The sequence below is a fragment of the Gossypium raimondii genome, chromosome 10 (genome assembly GCF_025698545.1).
Source record: "Gossypium raimondii isolate GPD5lz chromosome 10, ASM2569854v1, whole genome shotgun sequence".
Classification (NCBI taxonomy): Eukaryota; Viridiplantae; Streptophyta; class Magnoliopsida; order Malvales; family Malvaceae; genus Gossypium; species Gossypium raimondii.
The window spans coordinates 140,384-161,080 of record NC_068574.1 but is presented as its reverse complement, the minus strand read 5'-3'; the positions used below and the strand labels follow the sequence as shown (position 1 = coordinate 161,080).

General features: G+C 32.5%; 4 protein-coding genes across 5 annotated transcripts; 2 read left to right on the top strand and 2 right to left on the bottom strand.

The window, feature by feature from the left end:
• The first annotated feature begins 987 nt into the window (after window positions 1–987).
• Window positions 988–1,557, top strand: LOC105778003 (protein SMALL AUXIN UP-REGULATED RNA 12). Its single transcript, XM_012601547.2, has one exon. It carries the CDS (start codon window positions 1,002–1,004, stop codon window positions 1,530–1,532), a length of 531 nt encoding a protein of 176 aa, XP_012457001.1. The 5' UTR covers window positions 988–1,001; the 3' UTR covers window positions 1,533–1,557.
• Window positions 1,558–2,029: 472 nt separating this feature from the next.
• On the bottom strand, window positions 2,030–4,961 carry LOC105778002 (F-box protein At5g07610). The gene is made up of 2 exons (XM_012601546.2): window positions 4,787–4,961; window positions 2,030–3,222 (listed from the first exon to the last, which is right to left on the bottom strand). Exon 2 carries the CDS (start codon window positions 3,195–3,197, stop codon window positions 2,076–2,078), a length of 1,122 nt encoding a protein of 373 aa, XP_012457000.1. The 5' UTR covers window positions 3,198–3,222; window positions 4,787–4,961; the 3' UTR covers window positions 2,030–2,075.
• A 1,658-nt stretch (window positions 4,962–6,619) lies between these two features.
• Window positions 6,620–15,226, bottom strand: LOC105776918 (pyrophosphate-energized membrane proton pump 3). Of its 2 annotated transcripts, none has more exons than XM_012599875.2 (16): window positions 15,037–15,226; window positions 14,393–14,460; window positions 14,088–14,315; window positions 13,238–13,441; window positions 12,841–12,992; window positions 12,600–12,747; window positions 12,394–12,526; window positions 11,831–12,003; window positions 11,023–11,143; window positions 10,242–10,429; window positions 9,685–10,122; window positions 9,414–9,578; window positions 8,973–9,128; window positions 8,462–8,573; window positions 7,407–7,626; window positions 6,620–7,059 (listed from the first exon to the last, which is right to left on the bottom strand). In XM_012599875.2, exons 3-16 carry the CDS (start codon window positions 14,184–14,186, stop codon window positions 6,960–6,962), a joined length of 2,409 nt encoding a protein of 802 aa, XP_012455329.1. In that variant the 5' UTR covers window positions 14,187–14,315; window positions 14,393–14,460; window positions 15,037–15,226; the 3' UTR covers window positions 6,620–6,959. The 2 variants fall into 2 exon arrangements, with proteins under 2 accessions (XP_012455329.1, XP_012455328.1); XM_012599874.2 differs by having other exon boundaries at window positions 14,393–14,457.
• Window positions 15,227–16,799: 1,573 nt separating this feature from the next.
• Window positions 16,800–19,186, top strand: LOC105776007 (pollen receptor-like kinase 4; the record flags this gene model as incomplete). The annotated part of the gene is made up of 3 exons (XM_012598476.2): window positions 16,800–17,445; window positions 17,643–18,239; window positions 18,606–19,186. Coding segments are annotated over exons 1-3 (1,824 nt in total), but the record flags the coding sequence as incomplete, so codon positions are not given.
• Between the last annotated feature and the right edge of the window lie 1,511 nt (window positions 19,187–20,697).

The following is a 20,697-nucleotide window of genomic DNA, read 5'->3' as shown; positions in this document are numbered from 1 at the left end:
TGAAATGGATTTATTTTCTGGGGACTGTTGACACCAGATTCCACTTGTATTAAATTAACACCCTTTTGCATGTGAATCTGATGCAGGATATATAATACTTGCAAATAATCATTTTATTAATATTCTGTTTTGTTTTTATTAAAAATAGACGTGCTAAGTTTTAACTGAAATAACAGATTTACTCTTCTATCTAGTAAGCAAAATACAATCTAATATCCTAATATTTTTACCACCAATAATGGTTAGTCAAATCAATAATTTATATAATTATTGAGATTCAGTGTAATAATAAATGACCTGCACTGCTTAGTTTTTTGTTTAAATTCTTATTGATATTAAATAATAAATAAATTTAACATAATGTTATTACTATAAATTTAAACGAGCTACTCATTAACTAACCATTTACTCCTATTATTTTCTCTCAAGAGAAATAATAAAATAAAAATAAATTACGTGGAAAGACTCAAAAGTTACATATAAAATATTGAACCGACCATAAACGAAGAGATGGTTTGACTTGGGCACCTTTGACTCTAATTTAGCAACTTTTTCCTCTGTTCTTTTTCTAATGAAAAACTTAATTAAATATTAAATGTTTTATTAATAAAAAAATCATTATATTAACGCTCCCTTAATCGCTTTTTATATAAATTTATTTATGATAACTCAATTTTACTAGTCATTAATAATATTATTGAATTAATATAAATTTACGTTAATATATTGTATAATTAGTAAAAACTAAAATTTATTTTTATATTTATAATTACACTGAATTAAAATTAATGTACATTTACATTATTTCTTCTTTTATATAATATAGTAATAACCTCGTAACTAGCATTAACCGACCTAATTACTACATGCATTAATTTAGAAATAAAAATTATTGCTAAACTCCTCTCTTTAATGGAGCTTGCTTGTGTATATATATCAACTCACACCTTTCATTGGAAATACGTTGAACAGTTTTATATTCTTTTTGGCATAGTGTTTTAATGGATTCAAAAAAGTCCAACAAGATCCGAGAGATCGTTAGGCTTCAACAACTCCTCAAGAAATGGAAAAAATTAGCAAATAACAATGCCATCACCACCAACAGTAGTTGCACCACCACTAGTAGCAGCACCGGAAGTGGAAGCCGGAGCATGAAGTTCCTAAAGAGAACACTATCATTCACAGACGTTTCATCGCTGACGACGTCATCGCCTCCGAAGGGGTTCTTAGCAGTGAGTGTGGGTGAAGAACGGAAACGGTTCGTGATCCCGACGGAGTATTTGGGTCATCAAGCGTTTAGGGTTTTACTTAGAAAAGCTGAAGAAGAGTTTGGGTTTCAACAAGAAGGTGTGTTAAGGATCCCTTGTGAAGTGTCAGTGTTTGAGAAGATACTGGAAATGGTGGAACTGAAAAAGGATGCGATGTTTTTGCATGAATTTGGATTCAATGTGGATGCTGATATGATTGCTTCTTGTTGTTCACCAGATGCTGAGTTAACACCTTCTTCTCATCAACCTCAGACGTGTAGATGAACTCCATGCAATTACCAAAGAAATGTAAAACAATGTCTTTTTTGTACTAAAAGAATTAACAAAATCTCTTCTTTTACCTTTGATTTTGTAGAGGGAAATTACATTTGAATAAGAAAATTTGATTTTCTTCTAATAATTATCCATGATATACAACTCTATCACTCTTCTTCAATATATCAACATAAAAATCATTCATTTAGTGAATACCAACCATTATAATATTTGTTGTAAATCATGGATGCCAAATTAAAACATCTTTTGTTGAGAAGCCATTTTACAAAAATTATAATGTGATTGCATCATTATATTAAATTATATTTTTCGTCGTCTTTAAAAGTCCTTTTTGAAACTAAATTATGATTTTACCATGTATTATTTTATAAGTCTAAGGATCTAAAATACAATTTTCCCATATATATAAAAAACACAACAATATTTGTCGATTGATATGAATGTAGGATTGATTTGAAACTTTACAACGTAAAGGCAATGGCTAATTTATTAAAATGTAAATTATATTAAAAAAAAGTTAAAGCAAAAAGTTCAAAGATAAAAGAAAGTGTTTGTATAAGGATAAACTCCCTCCCAGGAATACCATAATCCTAGCCCTGAATCCACATGATTATTTGTCTGAAGATCCATGAAACTATAATCTCTAAGTTTAAATGAGACAAACTCACCTGGAACATGAATCACTATGAATGACTCATCTACATCTTCTACATGATTATGAACAATATGTAAGATCGATAACCGGTTAGCCCTTTCTATGGCCTGACATCGCCTCGCTACTTGATCAAGAATTAGATGGTACTTGACAAACCAACCAGAATAGTCAGCTTTCATCTCCATTATGTTGAATCCAACAGTAAGAGGACCGTAGGCTTCGACTAGAAGTAAATGACCTCCTGATTCTCCAAAATATCCCGGCTTTCGTTGTGTTGGAGGCATTGGCATTGTTAGCATAAGTTCTGTTTCAGGGTCGAATCGAAGTGCCAAATTTCCCATGCCAATCCAATGTAATGAACCGTTCCAGAAGACTCCTCGGTTGAACAACATATCTTCGTCTGGAACAGTGAATGGTTTACCTGAGGGTTTCCATGAGCCTGTGACAGGACTGTATATCTTTATCTGGCGATGATTTTTCGATAAATATGAATCACAAATGGAAACAATCTTGTAATGAGGTGATCTGTTAGGATCATATGCAATGCTAATGCCAAATACAGTTCTGCATTCAAGATTCGGCAGGGGAAAATACTGTTTGGTAGTAGGTTTACAGATGTAGTATTTGCGATCTTCTTCTCCACATCGGAAACTGCTGCATATGAGAAGCCCGTTGCAAGAATGTTGTATACAAACACCTTTATCATCTTCTATGAAAGAGAGAGATGGTTTAGGAGCAGCATCTACTCGTCCTTCACAAGGAAAGAACAACAATTTCGAATGCAGCTCAAGGTACAAGAATTTCTGTAGGAAGAACCCTGAGATATTGTACTGAGGGTTTCGCAGCGAATAATTCAACTTGAAAATGGGGTCCGAGATGAGAGTATTCCACCATTTGCAGACACATTTGCATCCCACCAAATCCTTCAATGGTAGCCTCAGTAAAATATCACTCATTACATCATTGTTGTTCATTTTTGGGGCTTTGCTATAACACATGGCTGAAACTAAAATCGAATTCCTTCTGTAATAAGAAGAAAAAAAATCATAAAATATGATACCCAAAATCTGATAAAAATAGCTTAAAAATGAACAAATATTAACAAGATGATGATCACTTAGATATCAAAAACACAAAATTACTTGTTTTTGACAGAATATTGATCCTGAAAGCAACCAATATATAAAATTTGATGCAGCTCGTATTTCATCCAAAGGAAAAACTATTGAGAAATTATATAGGAAAGTTCGGTCAATCTGAATGTTTCCTAATGTTTTTCTGAAAGTAATTTCATGAGAAGTTTGAGGAAAATTTCATACACACACAAATATATTAACGTGCTATGGTGCTCCGACTCTATTTTGCTTAAATTATCCGTGCAGTGATAAGCTTATCTTCAATGTTATGGAGAATAGTCAAAGGGTCATGACTCAGACTTGAGGCAGCTTCCCAGTTCTTGCCTTTGAGCTTTCCAAAGAAATTTCTTGTTCTTAATTTTGTCTTTACCAAGGAAATTTCAAAACTGGATTGGGATGTTTTTGCTAACATTTTAATCTAACTTACTATTCATACAAAAACTAATAGAAAAAAATTACCCAATCGCGGGTAAAAGTAACATAGAGGCCCCTATACTAGGAGTCAGATTGCATTTTGCTCCCTTTACTAAAAAAAGAGCAAATTAGTCTCTGTACATTAGATCAAAAAGTAAACCGGTCCTTTTTGTTAAAAATTTCATCCATAGTTACTATTAAAATTGGCATGGTTGACAAAATAACTAGATAGTTACTTGTAACATGTCACATGTGCCTCACGTTGATGTACAGGGTCCAGTTTTTAACAGTAAAAATAGATTGTTAAAAATAGGACTACAAATAACTCAAGATTTAGTCTAAGAGAGTAACAGATGGTTACAGAGAAAAAACTATGGAGTGACAAATTCGGAAATGATAATAAGTAGAATTAAGATCCAAAAACAGCAAAACTAAATTTGTGCTAAAATCAATTGATGATAGATAGAGAAACTCGAATTTCAAATTCAATACAAAACTACAAGCAGGCCAGAATTGAATACAAAAGAGAAAACTATTACATGACAAGATCAAATGTGATAACAGGAAAAATTATTATACAAAAGGAGAAACTTGCGTTAAAATGAATTGATAATAGATAGAGAAACCGAAATTCAATTCCACTTTAATCGACTTGGATAACAAGCTACATCAAATTCTAAAAAAGGCAATAGGCAGAATTAATATGCAAAATACAATAAAAATTAAAACTTGTGCAAAAACCAACTGAAAAAAGATAGAGAAACCCAAATTCAACACTAAGTTACGAGAAATCGAACATTTAATGGACAAAATGCTTATGCAAGAACAACAAAACAAAAGGGGGTAAAACCAATTGATGATCAAAGTCGATATAAGAACACATGCAAATCAAAATCAAATCCGCATAGACAAAAATGCTTCTTTTGACAAATGAGTAGGAACAAATTGAGGAAAAGCCATTAAAAAGTAGACTAAAAAAAGGGAAAAAGAAGAAGCAAGAATAGAAAAGAAACAGAGTGAATCAAACGAAGACTTACAGTTACAGTTGATGTGAAATCCTGTTTTCATCACTGGGGCTGAGAATTATTGCCAAGAAAATAAGAAAGATTGGGAGAATTTTGGGGGGAAATTTTAGGGCGAAATCGAGTTGCAGGTTATCTCACTCTCTTTTTGTATTTATTTTGTTATTGGGTGGTAGTGGGGAAGAGGGACATACATGCATTTCAGTTACATAAGAGTTCGAAAATTTGGATTCTCACCCCAATTACGGCCCAATTAGCCTTTTTTTTTATGGGATTTATAAGTGACTAGTACTGTCGACGCACTTGTATTAGCTTTTATCCAATTGCATTTTGCTTCCTAAATTACTTACTATACATTATAATTTCATTTCATTTTCATTTATAAAAACCCATCACGTGTTTTATAATTATCTAATTATTTCATCAACCATGTTAGTTATAAAATTAGAAATGAATATAAATTTTTATAAAAAAGATCAATTTATTTTTAACTTAATATACAAGAATTAATTTACTTGTTTTAAGTAAATGAAACAAAATATAATATGACTCTTAATATAGATGTCTCTACTATACTTTTACCGATTTTTAAATATGTTTATAAAAGAATTTAATTTATTATCACTATAACTAATAATAATTCAAAAATATTTAAAACATATGAAATGATAATAAATTACTATTTTATTATATTACTATTTTTGACAAAATAATAATTTAGAAAACTGAAATTTTTGTGTGTGTAAATTTGATAAAAGCAGGGGATTGTTTGGTTGGTGCACACATTAAAGATGATTTAATTTTGAAATAAGAATGTTTGTTTTCAATATATTTAATACATTTTAAATTGAGTTAAGGAAAAGAAATCACTAAATGGGCTATAAATAGGAAAATACTAAGGTAAAATTAGTCTGAAAGTACTTGTACTACGGGTTAAATTACATTTTACCCATTTACTTAAAAATTAGTAAATTAACCATTTCATATTAGATTAAAAAGCAAACAGATCCTATTAGAAGTTTTATTTATGTTTATTGTTAAAATCAATTCTTATTTCTCAACGTAAGATTCAAGGAATATGCCACATGTTATTGTCTCGATTATTCCATCAATCACATCAATTTTAACGGTACAAATAAACAATTTTTAACAAATAAGATCAATTTACTCTTTGATATAATATTTAAAAATTAATTTATCTATTTCTAAATAAAAGATACAAAATGCAATATTACTCATTATTTCTAACATACTTATTAAGGACTGAATTCTAGAATACATGATTACAGATTTTGGAGTTTGGCTTCACGTGAAATGGAAGGTTATTGGTAATATGTCAGTTAAAGTAGAGTATGATGATAATTGATAACAGCAATTCATATAATTATATCAAATTACATGGGAAAAATAATAATAAAATTGCAGGAAATGGAAGCTGAGCTCCATCTTTGTAAGTTATGAATGGATTATTAGACAGTTGGCTATGATGAAATGGTGTAAACAATGTGCCTAATTGCTGCTTGTGTTGATGGCTTGGTTCCAACCAGAGAGCATGAGGGTGTGTCGACCCTGTGTTGCTTTGGAACTTAGCTCAAAACAATGCACTCTCTTGGAGCCGTTTTACATTATATATATTGCGATTACTTGAAGTAAAAACAAACTAGGTTAAAATATAACATAAGTCTCTGTACTTCTCACAAATTTAAAATTTAATCCTTCATTGTTCAGATTTCATAACTCAAATCTAACTGTTTAACATTATTAAAACTGTTAAAATTATTTTGTTAAGTTCAAATTCATTACAACAAATTTAAAATTATTTCTTTTTCAAAATCTCACACCAATAAATTAAAAAAAAAACACTTAGGCAAAACTATCATATTATGGATTTATTACAATAAAAAGTTGGGTGAAAAGTACACTAAACTAGAAAAACCAAAATGGTTTGCACTCTGTTAACCTCTCTTATTTCAGATTAAGCAAATTAAAAAGAACAAGATTTACTGAGGCTATTAATCAGATTCAACACCCATGCCATTGATATTACATCAAAATACCTAACCTCTTTTTCTCTCTCCCTATGTGTGTGTGCAAAATACCTAAGAACTCAAAAGGTAAATAATGGATTAATGGGTGCCGTCTGATTCTACTCAACACAACACAACATAGGATAATGGACATACCCTTTTCATAGAAACACTGGTGCCATAACAAGCGTTATTGTAGCTAGCATTTTAATTAGCACGTGAAGTGACGGTCCAGCCGTGTCTTTGAATGGATCTCCAACGCTGCAATCCATGTTCATATATCATATATCATATATCATATACATATACACAGCAGGCAAGGCACTACATCAGAAGGCTTTAATTTTTCCAGATTAAAGCCACTTGAACACAAATAGAGCAAGAACGACAGTTTTAGGTGACAGTTAGGTTGCACAAAGATCCCGGGATCTCCTTAGCGCAATTAGGTTAACATCAAACCTAAGACTCACACAATCTCGTCCATCCCCGGACAAGGCCCTGGCAATGGTCAAGTTTCTCAATGGATCCACTACAAACTTATTGCTCCTATCTCCTAGCACCCCCAACCATTATGAAACGAAGAAAATATAAAGGAAAAGAGAACTTACGTATCTCCGGTAATAGCTGCTTTATGAGAATCACTGCCTTTTCCACCAAGAGCTCCTGTCTCAATAAACTTCTTCGCATTATCCCATGCACCTCCGGCAGTGTTAAGAAAGAGAGCCATTAAAATGCCAGAAACTGTTGCAAACATCAACATAGCAGCTACAACTTTTGCTCCAAGTAGAGGATGTCCAGTATAGTGTCCCAAAACACGGAACAGAAAACCTGCAAATGGTTACATACAAATTACGCAAGTTGAAAGGATTTTTTATTAAGAACAAAATTAATCAATAAAGTAGCACCAAAATGAATGCTTCGATCACCAAAGTACACTAAAGTCAAAAGAAAATCCAAGAATAAAGTTTGATCATCTAATCTCCTTAATTCTTTTTTGGGTAAACTTCTACAGTCTTGACGTGGTTCTAGTGACAACAGTGCTAACAGAATGTGTGATTCAGACAAGAAATCCAGAACTGGAATGCATGGTAGTAAAGAAATATTTCAGTGATTCATGGAACTTTTTATAAAAAATTAGATTCAGTTACAACCATACCATAAACAATCAAAAGACTAGGATTGAGATGTAATGCTGCTACCACTATCACTACTACTTCACACTGATAAGTAGGCCTATTCATGGCCAGATGTGCGGCCCTTTTTTTTTTCATTTTTCTGAAACTATAACGGTTCCTAAAAGAATGTGCCACATGTCACATTCTTATTGGCAAATCGTTTTGGGAGGTAAACTAGGATAAAAATGATAGTTTAAGTACCAAAGTGGGAAAATGGGTATAATTTAGAGGCTAAATTGTGACTTAAGCCTTTGAAAAACCTTGTTCAATGCCCTAATCAGATAGATCAGTCTGACTGAGCTAAGTGGATAGCTCTGTCCTTGGACAGGTCTACATCTAAATATTGAAGCAAAAGTACAAAGAAGGAACACTAGGAAAGGAAGTAGAAAACCTATGAGAAAAAAAAATGATTGTTGAAAACGAGAAATAAGCAAACCAATCCATGATTTGCAAAAGTAAATACTAATCAGCAAAGAGCAGTTACGAACCAACTACTATTGGTGATATGATAGCCAATGCACCAGGCTTTATCATCTCCCTCAAAGATGCCGATGCTACAATAGCAACACAGCGACCATAATCTGGTTTCTCCTTGTAGTCCTGCAGCCAGAATGTCAGAATAAAAGTAAATAATTTCACATAAAGAGAAAAAAAATGAGAGAAATAACAGTATGCAAAGCATTAATTTATAGCAAAGTTCCAATTACTCTTTAATTTGTTTGTGTTGGAGCTTAATGACAAGAAAAACGATAACACATAAATTTTCATCTCTCTTCACATCCCTCCTAATTTTGAAATTTTTGACAAGGCAAAAACCTTCAAAAATTGAGTTCTAGAAGAAAGACTTCAATTGCATATTTGCTCTCCGTTCATTTTTCTCGTGATTCTTCCATACAACAAGAAATACTTTATAATTTTTCTCCATTGCATTTAACATATAATTTGAGAAAGCTAAAGGATAAAGTAGACCAAAGAAAAAAAATCAGAAACTTAACCCACCATGATACCAGGCCTCTCAATAAATTGTCTTCTTACTTCCTTAACAACCTCCTGAGCCGTTCGACCAACTGCAGAACAGGCCCATGCACTAAACAAGAATATAAGCATGGATCCCAACAATCCACCAACAAAAACCTCAGGAATTGCAATATCGACCTACAAGTTGATCAAAAACTGCAAATATTAGGAAAATAATGAAAGACTTTGCAGAATAACAAACATCCAACTCCGTGGTTGCCACTTTTGCTACATCTTTTCACTGTTATTCTTTTGGTTTCTCAGAAAATCCAATTTAAACACAATTATTATGCCCATAAGTAAAACCATGCATTTTCCTTTTTTCAGAAAGATTGCTTCCCCCTTTTTCAGAAGTAAAACAGAAGTGGCAAAAGTGATAAACCAAAGAGAATCTTCACAAAGGAGAAATATAGCAACACAGACCTGTTTAAAAGATTCATTAGCAAAAGATGCAACCTCATCCATATATGCACTAAACAGAAGGAAAGAAGCAAGTGCTGCAGATCCAATGGCAAAACCTTTGGTGGTAGCTTTTGTCGTGTTCCCAACAGCATCAAGAACATCTGTAATCTCTCGCACACTCTCTGGCTGTACAAGACATCAACATTCAACAGCCAACTTAAATCATCTGAAAAGAAGAAATAGCAATACGCAGATTCGTAACAGGAAAATATGGAGAACCAATATATCGAACCTGCTGACTCATCTCTACAATTCCACCAGCATTATCAGCTATTGGGCCAAACATATCCATCGTTAAGATATAAGCAGCAGTGCTGAGCATTCCCATTGTTGCTACAGCTGTGCCAAACAACCCACCATTTGGACTTCCTGTTTCGTCCACCAGTCCTGAGGTGTGACCCAGCCAAAAAGCAGAAATAATAGATACACTTATCACAAGAACAGGAAGAGCGGTCGACTCCAGTCCCAGACTGACTCCAGCAATAATGTTAGTCCCATGCCCCGTGGAGCTAGAAAGAGCTAATGTGCGTACAGGCTCATGCTTGTAGTCAGTGTAATATTTAGTTATCCAGACAAAAACATAAGCTGTAATAATTCCAACCAGCCCACACAAGGCAAAGTTCAACCATGCAGAAGGTGCTTGTTCAGTATAAAGCAACCACCGAGTAGACTGCAATAATTTCGACAAAAGAACAAGTCTTGAATGAGATTTCAATCAAAACAAAGGTATAAAAATGACTAGATTTCAATAGTTTCGGCATTGAGTTGCAGGAGTAGATGATATATTACCCCACCAAATGTCAGTACAGCCAAAACTATTGTAACAGAGTATCCTTTCTGAAGGATTGCCATTGGATCCTCTATTGGAGCTTTCACACTGGAGTCACGAGTACTCCTAATTGAAAGTATTCCAATTGATGATATCACCAGGTCAAATGAGTGCACAACAAGAGGAAACAGAATGAAGCCGGATGGGTCTGCATAAGTATCAAAGATGAGACCACAGCAAAAGAAATAGAAAGCCCACTCAACATAAAGAATACACCAAAGCCAAAGCGATATGTAATGAAAAAAATAAATAAAAAAGAATTGAACTTCCAACAGAGAAGGAGACTGTTTCATGCTGTCTCAGTTATAGATTTATGCAGGTGAACCCTTGGTGTACGGGCATGCTATCAAAACCAACAAACTTAGTTCTAACACCATAAGGATGCATACTTCTGTATACCTGCTTTTTGAAAAGGTTGGTTTGAAAACTAAAGCTATCGGAAAATGTTGAAATGAAGAAATGTAACACCCGATTAGTTAGAGGCATATTTTAGTTTATTTCTCTTCACTATGTTAGCTAAAAAGATACAACAGGACACAAGAAAACTTCACTATCTCATCAAAGTGCAGATTCCAATTGGCTTAAACTTTCATCTCAATTCATTGTAAACTATCAAAAAGAATAAAAAGATATAAATTCTATTCTCTGCAGCTGTCATAGTTATAAAATAGGAAATTTCACAACAGGCAGCAGTATAAATATGTTACAACTACATCAAAATTAGTGGGGGCTTGTACTTGCCTTCAATTTTACAACGCTGAGCCATTGTTCCACCAAGAATCATTGCACTAATTATCTCTGCTGCAATGCTTTCAAAAAGATCTGCACCTCGAGCAGCGCAATCGCCAACATTGTCTCCAACCTTCAGTACAAAAAGGAACATTCAAGTTTCAAACAGAATCGCTGATAGAATGTTTGACAACTAAACGTAAAAATAAAAATAAAGCATAAGCATTGTTGCAGTAAATTTCTAATTTTTCCAATACTCTTATGCCCTACATATGTTCAGTCCACTTCCAGCTTTGAACTTCATTTGAAGAATAATTAACATATTTTTCATATGGATTATTTTTCTCTGAAACTATTGTACTTTTACGGCAAGGCAATATAGACTTCGAAACAAACATGAAAGAAAAGTTTTCAGCTTTTTCTCTCAAATTCGTGCATTTGAATATCAGAAATGCTTTAAAATCACATGCAAGGTCCAGTATAAATATATTCCGCTAGAACATGCATACGTTTTGCTATCACAATTAAATATTGAACAAACTCAAAATTACTTTTAAAAGAACTGCTTTAAAGTCTTCCATTCAATGAATACCACTATGGTCAACTCCTATAACAACCATAAACCTTCCGTCCAGAGCATAAATGAACAAAACATTTCAGCATAAAAAAAAGGAAATTACATGAAATAAAAACTAGCTTCACATGCTCATTTTCAAGCTCAGACTATAACAATATATAACATGAGAGAATAAAACGATGTTACTTCAGACTCCAAATGGTTAGCTATATCTTAAACATTAAGTGTGAAAATTTTAAGTACCAAATCTGCAATTACTGCCGGATTTCTAGGATCATCTTCAGGTATTCCCTGTTCTACTTTTCCAACAAGATCTGCCCCAACATCAGCTGCTTTTGTATATATCCCACCACCCAACTGAGCAAACAGGGCAACAAATGAAGCTCCAAAACCATATCCCACAAGAAGGAGAGGCACTGAAAGAAAATAAACAAAATCAATCAAGGAATCACCGGTAGAGTTGTTCTGAAAAAATGATACTGCTAGCCAGAGGTGCACAAGAATAATAAGTTAAGTCTAAAACCCAATGCTTAGCTACCTAATCCTATGCCCACTCTTAATGAACTTACAAAGCAGTAACGTATCTTAGATAGCCAAAAGAAATAATTACTATCCACTTAAAACAAAAAAACCAACAAATTCATGCTCATACAATTTATCAACATTTGGCCAAGAGAAGTCAAACATTCAACATGATTTCAGTATCCATTGATTGATGGAAAAGGTAGGAACCATGTAATAGGGAGATCCATTTGCATAAAATGCAATTATACATAAATTAGCGAACGAGGAAATTAATTACATACAATCTGTAACCTTCATCGAACCAGGTGAATCCACTCCCAACCAAACATAAAATGTTGCATAAAGGATAGCTATACCAATCACAGCCATACCAACTACCACCAAGGCAGAAAAACCACCAGCACGGACAGCTACCTGCATGTGATGTTTGCAGTTAGTATTTAAGTCCGTAAGTACTCAAAATAAGTGAAATTTAATATGATACAACCTGCAAGGCCTCCCTTGCAGACCGTCTTGCTGCACTGGAGACACGGACATTTGCACGAACTGATACCCACATCCCAACATAGCCAGCGACACCTGAACATAGAGCCCCCAGAAGAAATGCAGCAACAGTGATATATGCAGATGTTACCCTGCATCAGCAAGTAAAAGAATAAATAAATTTGTCACAAGGATAAAGAAAGAAATAGAATGTGCTTTTACATAATCTTCATACATATAATCACCTTCCTATGCCTGAGGATTCTTGTTGAGGAGTTGTACTGCGAAACAAATATATGCCAAGAATCACCAGAGCTAGCAAAATTGCCATCTTGGAGATAGTACCATACTGTGTCCTGAAGAAACCTTCTGCTCCATCACGTATAGCCTCTGATATCTAGAAAGTAAAAATGATACGCTCAGTACAATGGTGTGAGGAGGTTGCTAAAAAATAATAATTTCTCAGTTGCATTTCAAAGGTTAACAAGAAGATTATGACTGATGAAAAAAAACTACTCTCTTTTGAAGAACCATTGACGAAAGAGCAAATATTGTGAACAAATTATTTAAAAAAAGCTAGAGAAGGATTTGATAAATTATGACTGAATTCTTTTATGTTTTTTAATCTTGAGAGAGCTTTACCTGAGCCATCTCTGGAGGCCCTTCATCCTTGGAAAGGACCCACTTTGTAAGATATATAGACAAAAGGAAGCTGATGATGCAAACTGAGAAGACAAAAACAATGATTGGAGAAGTACTTGCTCCAATGTAAAAGACATATCCAGAGCCCAAAAGGAGAAGTATAACAAGAATACGAACATTTATTCCCATGAGAATTCGAAAAATCTGCAGAAAAGGAACTAGTCAATTACAGTATGTACAAAGTGTGTCCCAGAATGGGGAAGAGACAGATTAAAATATGCCCATCCAGATTTAAAAAAAAAAAAAACAGAAGAAGCAATGAACAGAATTCTCCATAAATCCTGCCTACAGGGTCTGCATCAAAGGTTATTTTTCTGACTAAAATATTAGTGCACATTTCATTAACCTATTTGCTTGACTCTGCCAGTACCAGTCAAACAGCCATTCACATCAGTTTAGCAGTGTCTGTGTAGCCCATGCTAAACTTCTTTTCTAATTTTAGTCTAAGCCCCAAAAACTTTAAGAATGGAGGCTTGTCTATCATGTAAAATTCCAGAACACCACAGCTAGGTAATGACAAGGCATATAGCTAAAATACTCTTAATATATGGCAATATTCAATTATTCCAATATCCAATTAGACAATTAAGATCATCAATTCATGCTAAGCTAATTCCTCTTTTCTAAAATAGTTAAACTAGGCGTAGGTCAAATCAAATAATGGATCAAAGGAATTACTAAAATGACAGAAAGGGAAAATAAGAGAGAAAAAAGAAGACACAGCTAAAAACTCAAAGTTCATACTCATTTACAACAAACAAATTACACACTAAGACAACAAGGTCCTTACCAAAGGAGTATAAGGCTTGCTACGCATGTTGGGGAAAGTCCTTGGTCTATCCTGGTAAGGCCCCAAACTGCCATTCTCAACGTCATCTACAATCATCATGGTGCTGGCAAGTTCACACTCAAGGCAACAGGTAAAGAGTTATATTTCCAGGTTTGGGGCAAACTCCCCCTGAACTTGGTTGATGAATTTGAATGCTCTAATTTCTCCAGCCAAAGACTACAATTTCACCTGACATGTTACAGTATAATAAACTTATTAAAAAACTGCTGCACTTTTAGGTTCAATAGATTCTACTCTTGCTTTACCTCCGGAATTCTAGTTTCTGTAAAATAATTTTAGGTCAAGGAAGTTCGGATACCAGCTGATTTTCCTGCTAAAGGTCAAACGAAACATTTATCATTTAAACTTAAAATTAATAAAATAAGAAAACAGACATAAATTATCAACACAGAGAGTTAGTTAAATTCGAACCAAGCACAAACTCCCAGCACTTAGATGAAGTAAAATAATATCTCATTAGTGAATAAGCCACTTTCTGGCGGCTAAATGGAAACAGAGTTCTTATTTCAATTAAAGAATAACCAAGTCCTTTGACATAGTGAAAGCTAATTAATAAATACAAAAGGAAGCGCACATGAATAACGATATTTTCTGTTTTCATCCCATTGTGGACCTCCGGACTACAATTACACTAGAAAAGATGTAATCAATGGGAAAAAACGATAGTCCAATCAAAGCAACCACTAAATTTTCAAATTTCTCAGGTTCCGAACAGTTCTTGTTCCCGACAATTCCATCAACAAAACGATGAAAATGAAGTAAGCTCCTAATAACCATAAGAACATAAGATCCAAAGCCAAAACCTCAGATTCAGATCATTACATAAATTGATCCTCAAATACACCAATTAGATCTATAAGAAATTAACCAAAAAAAAAAATACACATACCGATTTCAATTGCCGCTGCGAAACCAAGTAACCGCCATTTACAAACAAGAATGCGTTAAAGCTTTGAAGCTCTCCATCTCTCTGTAACCGCGGAATTTTGCAGAAATTTTGTAGAAAGGGAGACAATTGTAGACTTTTCACGAGGGAATATTTCTTTTTTATTGTTTTGGTGTGTAATTTGGGTTTAAAGTTTTTTTCTCCTTAAACAATTTGTTTTATAATGTGGTGTCAGCATTGCCAATAAATTACGTACACATAAGCTGTCATTGAATACTATTTGGCAATTAGTAGTTTTTCTGGCATATTGATTTTTTTACCCTCCAATTTTATGAAAAAATTTATTTTAGTCCTTTATTTAAATTTTTTTATTTTTTTAATCCTTAAACTTATATTTTTTATAGAATCATTTCAAAATAGATAAAAAAGTTAACTTTTGTTTACTTTACTAAACACATGTCAGTATTAAAGTATGTGGTGCCTCTTAAGTGCAAGTAACGTCGTTTTCCTGCTTTGAGTGTAGGGTATTAGAGATTCAGACTCTTGAACAATGGTGTATGAAGGAATTGGTTCCGGTGCGGGTGGGTCCATTGTCGTTTTGGTTGGGGAGTTCCCATTTTCCACACAAAACATGTCAAAAATAATATACTGGATTTAAAAATATTCAAGTGTGATTACAAGGACAAAACACCCACTCTTTCAATTACAAATTCATTTTTTCTTTTTAAAAAGCACATAGAAATGAGGCAGCTGATTTGCTTGGATCCTAGGAAAATATTACACTTATTTTAATCTTCCAATATAATATAATGTTGTATTTTCTTTTTCTTTTTGAAATCTCACTCATGTATTATATTTTTATTTTGTTTGCTATTATTTTTTCATTTGATTAAGCTAATAAAAGTTTAGAAAAAAGTTAAATATATTGACTTAATATTTTTAATTTAATTAATGATCTATAATGAAATTTTAATTGACTAGAATTTATCGCATTTACTAGTGAAAAATGTATTTTATTTTCAAAATAATATTATATTGTAAAATAAAAATAAGAAAGTAAATTTTAAAAAGTAATTGTCTTTTCTTAAGAATACTTCGCAATGAAAATTATAAAAATTAAGAAGGGAGAATAAATAGACACACCATAAGATTAGTATAAACTATAAATGGGATATGATATGTCACGTGCAAAGTTAGAAATTTTTTAGGAGTTGAAATTAAATTTTAATTTTAATTTTAATCATTTATATTTTATAATTTTAAAAGATTAAATTAAATTTTTATTATTTTAAGGAGTTCAAAGTATAATTTTACTTTCACTAATTTAAAATTTTAAGAGGATGTTGACAAATTTTTTTTTTAGGGGCCTGGCCTAGTTACGCCACTTATATGACATATAAAAATCATTGGGATGGATAGTTCTTAACTCCCAACTTTTTTTTCATAAATCGTAAATTCATGTATATTAAGTATAAGGATTTTGCTTTAGCTTTTTATTCTTTAATAGTTTAAACCTCCCTAACGTAGAGTGAACAATCAATGGTTGTCCTTATATTTCTCCTAACCCATATGCATATAGTTTTAGTTAAATTTTAACAAATAGAAATAGTTCCTCACTAACTTCTATTATTGTCATTTTTCACTCCAACTTACAGAACCAACCCAAAGATAAAGAGTTCATGCATTAATCTAAAAATTCAATATTGTTGATTTATTATATAGAGCAATAATTTTTACTTAGTCCTTTCACCTTTGAGATGATGAAGATGACAATATTGGGGACTCGCATTGCAATTCTCTCTTTATGGTCATTGGTCATTGTCTCATTAGGTGATATGGGTGATACTGAAAATCTTTTGAAATTCAAGGACTCATTAGCAAATCCTTCATCTCTTAGGAATTGGAATGCTTCCACTAGTCCATGTAAAGGAAGCATGGCAAATTGGATTGGTGTGATTTGCGTTAAGAATAAAATATGGGGTTTACAACTGGAAAATATGAACTTACGAGGATTGGTGAATATTCAAATTCTCGACAAATTGCCTACGTTACGTATTATAAGCCTCATGAACAATGATTTCGAAGGCATAATGGTTAATATACGGAAACTGGAAGCATTGAAGGCATTGTATTTATCGAATAATCGTTTTCATGGTGAGATTCCTGATGATGCATTTGAGGGTATGAGATCGTTAAAAAAAGTGTTTTTGGCTAATAATGTTTTTTCGGGTAAAATTCCATCCTCCTTAACGGTGTTACCTAACCTTGTGATATTGAGACTAGAAGGGAATCAATTTGAGGGTCATATACCTGATTTTAAGCAAGAATTGAAGGTGGTGTGCTTGGCTAATAATAAATTGGAAGGTCCTATCCCTAAAAGCTTAAGCCGTATGAGTGCAACCATGTTCTCGGGTAACTATTAATTTTACACATTATAAATATTTGTTTTTTTTATTGCAAGAGAATAAACAAATTCCAAAACCCAATTTTGCTTTCACATAGTTTGCACTAATTATTTTTAGAAAAATGTGAAGTTATTGAATATCAAATATATTCTCAATCCCTATACTCTTTCAAACTTTTAAAATTTAGTCCCTTTCATTTTGCAGGCAACAAGAATTTATGTGGGAAACCATTACAAGCATGCACTTCCTCTCCACCTAGACCGCCTCCTTCGTCAAAAGAAAAAACACTATCTTCAGTAAAAATAGCATTGATTGTGTTATCCACAGCATTACTATTACTCATCATAGCAATACTCATTCTATTCCTGACTTGGAGGACCCAAACAGAGTCTCAAAAAGCAAACGTGGTGAATGAGGCAAAAAGGGTATCTAAAAGTGGGAGCATGGTGAAGGCAGCAGGTTTCGAACATGGATCGACATTGATGATCTTAAGAGACGGTGCCCAAAGGTTCGATCTACAAGACTTGTTAAAGGCATCGGCTGAGGTACTTGGGAGTGGGAATTTGGGGGCATCGTATAAGGTTGAAATGGAGAAAGATGACGGGGTTGTTGTTGCAGTGGTGAAAAGGTATAAACAAATGAATAATGCAGGGAAAGACGAGTTTTATGAACATATGACGAGGTTGGGGAAGTTGAATCATAAAAACTTGTTGCCTCTTATGGCTTATCATTATATGAAAGAGGAGAAATTGTTGGTTTCTCAATACACCGATAATGGTAGCTTGGCTACTCACCTTCATGGTAATCTTTCTTTTCCTATACCTCTTTTATTAAAAGATATAATGTTGCTCAATTTCTTGTTTTGCTCCTTCTATTATGCTTAGCTTTGGGATTTTGTTCCTATATTTTAATTTGGCATCTGTTTTTCTTTATTTTATAATGTATAGCTAACTATATCTGCTTAAAATGTTACTAAATTATGTCAATTATTGGGAAAGTACCTGTAAGGTACCTCTATTATTAGATGCATCAGTTTAGTCTCTTGATTGTTAAAAAGAATCAAATAAGGTCAAATCTTTATAGTACACAGTAAAGGGACCAAAACCACAATTTAACCTATAGTTTTTTTCACGTACTTGCTAACTGATATTCTTTGTTTTCTTCCAGGCAACCCTTGTGAAGATAAACCAGGTCTTAGTTGGCAAACTCGACTGAAGATCATAAAAGGTATAGCTAGGGGTTTAAGTCATCTATACAAGGAGTTACCCACCTTAATACTACCCCATGGCAATTTAAAATCATCCAACGTACTTTTAGACCACACATTTAAGCCATTGATGTGTGATTATGGGTTAACACCATTGATCAACCAAGAACAAGTTCACATGTTCATGGCTGCTTACAAATCACCAGAATATGCTCTAAAAGGTCGTGTTAGCAAGAAAACCGACGTCTGGTGTTTAGGGATATTGATTTTAGAGCTGTTAACGGGTAAGTTGCCAGAGAACTATGTGCAGCCAAAGTATAATAGTAAAGCAAATTTAGGCAGTTGGGTGAAAGAGAAAATGAGCAGTGAATCAGTGTTTGATGATGGGTTATTGGGAACAAAGGATGATAAAAGGGATGAAGTTATGAGTGTTTTAAAGATTGGGTTAAAGTGTTGTGAAGAGGATTTGAATAAAAGACCTGAGTTGAAACAAGTGGTGCAAGAGATTGAACAATTGGGTGATGATGAAGATGAAGACGAAGATGATGATGATGATGATGATGATGATGAGTTTTGTTCTACTATATGTGAAGTGAATGCAAGTATATGCAGCGAAAAATGTGAAAGATGAATGGTTAGTTTTTATGGACTAAATTGAATATATGAATATTTTAAGGATTTTTTTTGTGTTGTAATTGTTGGGATGGGAAATGATATAGTGTAAATGTAAAATTGGAAACGTGTGCTAGCTAGTTATGTGCATCAAATTCTTGTAAATTCATGAGAAGCTTAGTAGGGCTAATAAACAATGTGGTTTATGCATTCTACATTTCAAAGTAATTTTGAACTTATTTCAAATTTCTAAAATTTTAAGAGGATTTGAATATAAATATTATATAATAATTAATTTAAAAATATTATAATGTGAAAATTAAAAATATATTATAATATAAATTTGAGTGGATTTATTTAATATATTATGTAATATATACCATATAAAAATTAACTTTAAAATAATTTATAATACTAAATATTTAAAGAAAATATGCTAAGTTGCGCATGTTAAAATTTTAATAAAATTTAAACTATAAATACAAACTTTTTTTTTGTATATAAAAGAATGTTGGTGAATCTAAAACAGGTTTGGATTAATTATTTATAAATACAGTAAATTTAAGTAAAATTTAATATTTATATTTAGGTTAAGCTAAACTTGTCAAACATGAAATATAATAACACTATATATTAACCTAAATCAGTTGCTAATTAACAAATTAAGTACTGACAAAAGTGACTAGGGAAGTTGGGCACTTCTTCAAGCATTGCGAAACACAAAACAAAAAATAATGGACATAAAGATTGTTTACATAGTTCGATTTTTCTAGGATTATGAAGCCTAGCTCAATGAGAAATATCCACTATCTTCAAACACTTGTAACAAGTTAACCTAAATATATTACACCTTAATGAAATTTCCTTATTTTTGAATCTTTGAAGCCTAGAACTCTCACTACCAAATTCACCCATGTAAATTTTGTAAAATTACCGGGTTTTTTTGCAATTTTTTTGTAATATATATATTTTAGATTTTTATGTATTTTTATTATTTAAAAAGGACTTTTACAATTTTATTAGAACTAGGTCCAAATTGAGATAATTTATAAATATTAAGGGTTAATTTCTTTATAATTATGACCAATTTGATAAAATGTATAATTGTTGAAAGCTAAATATATTATTATATTAATTTTAAAATTGTCACGTCATCAATCTATCACATACTTAAAAGCACATAATGGAAAAAGGGCAAAAATAAAATAAACCCAACAAGTTGGGACCAATTTAAAACTTTTTTTTTATAGTTGAGAGATAAAAAAATTTGACCATAGCTGGATGACCTAACCCAATTTACCCTAAATTCTAGCATATCAATACATTTAATACTTTCCAAGTAAATACTTAAATTTGAAATTAGTATATTGTTATATCTCTACCACAATTTAGACTCAACTGAACCTTCCATTAGACCACCCAAGGTTCAATAAGTGGCAT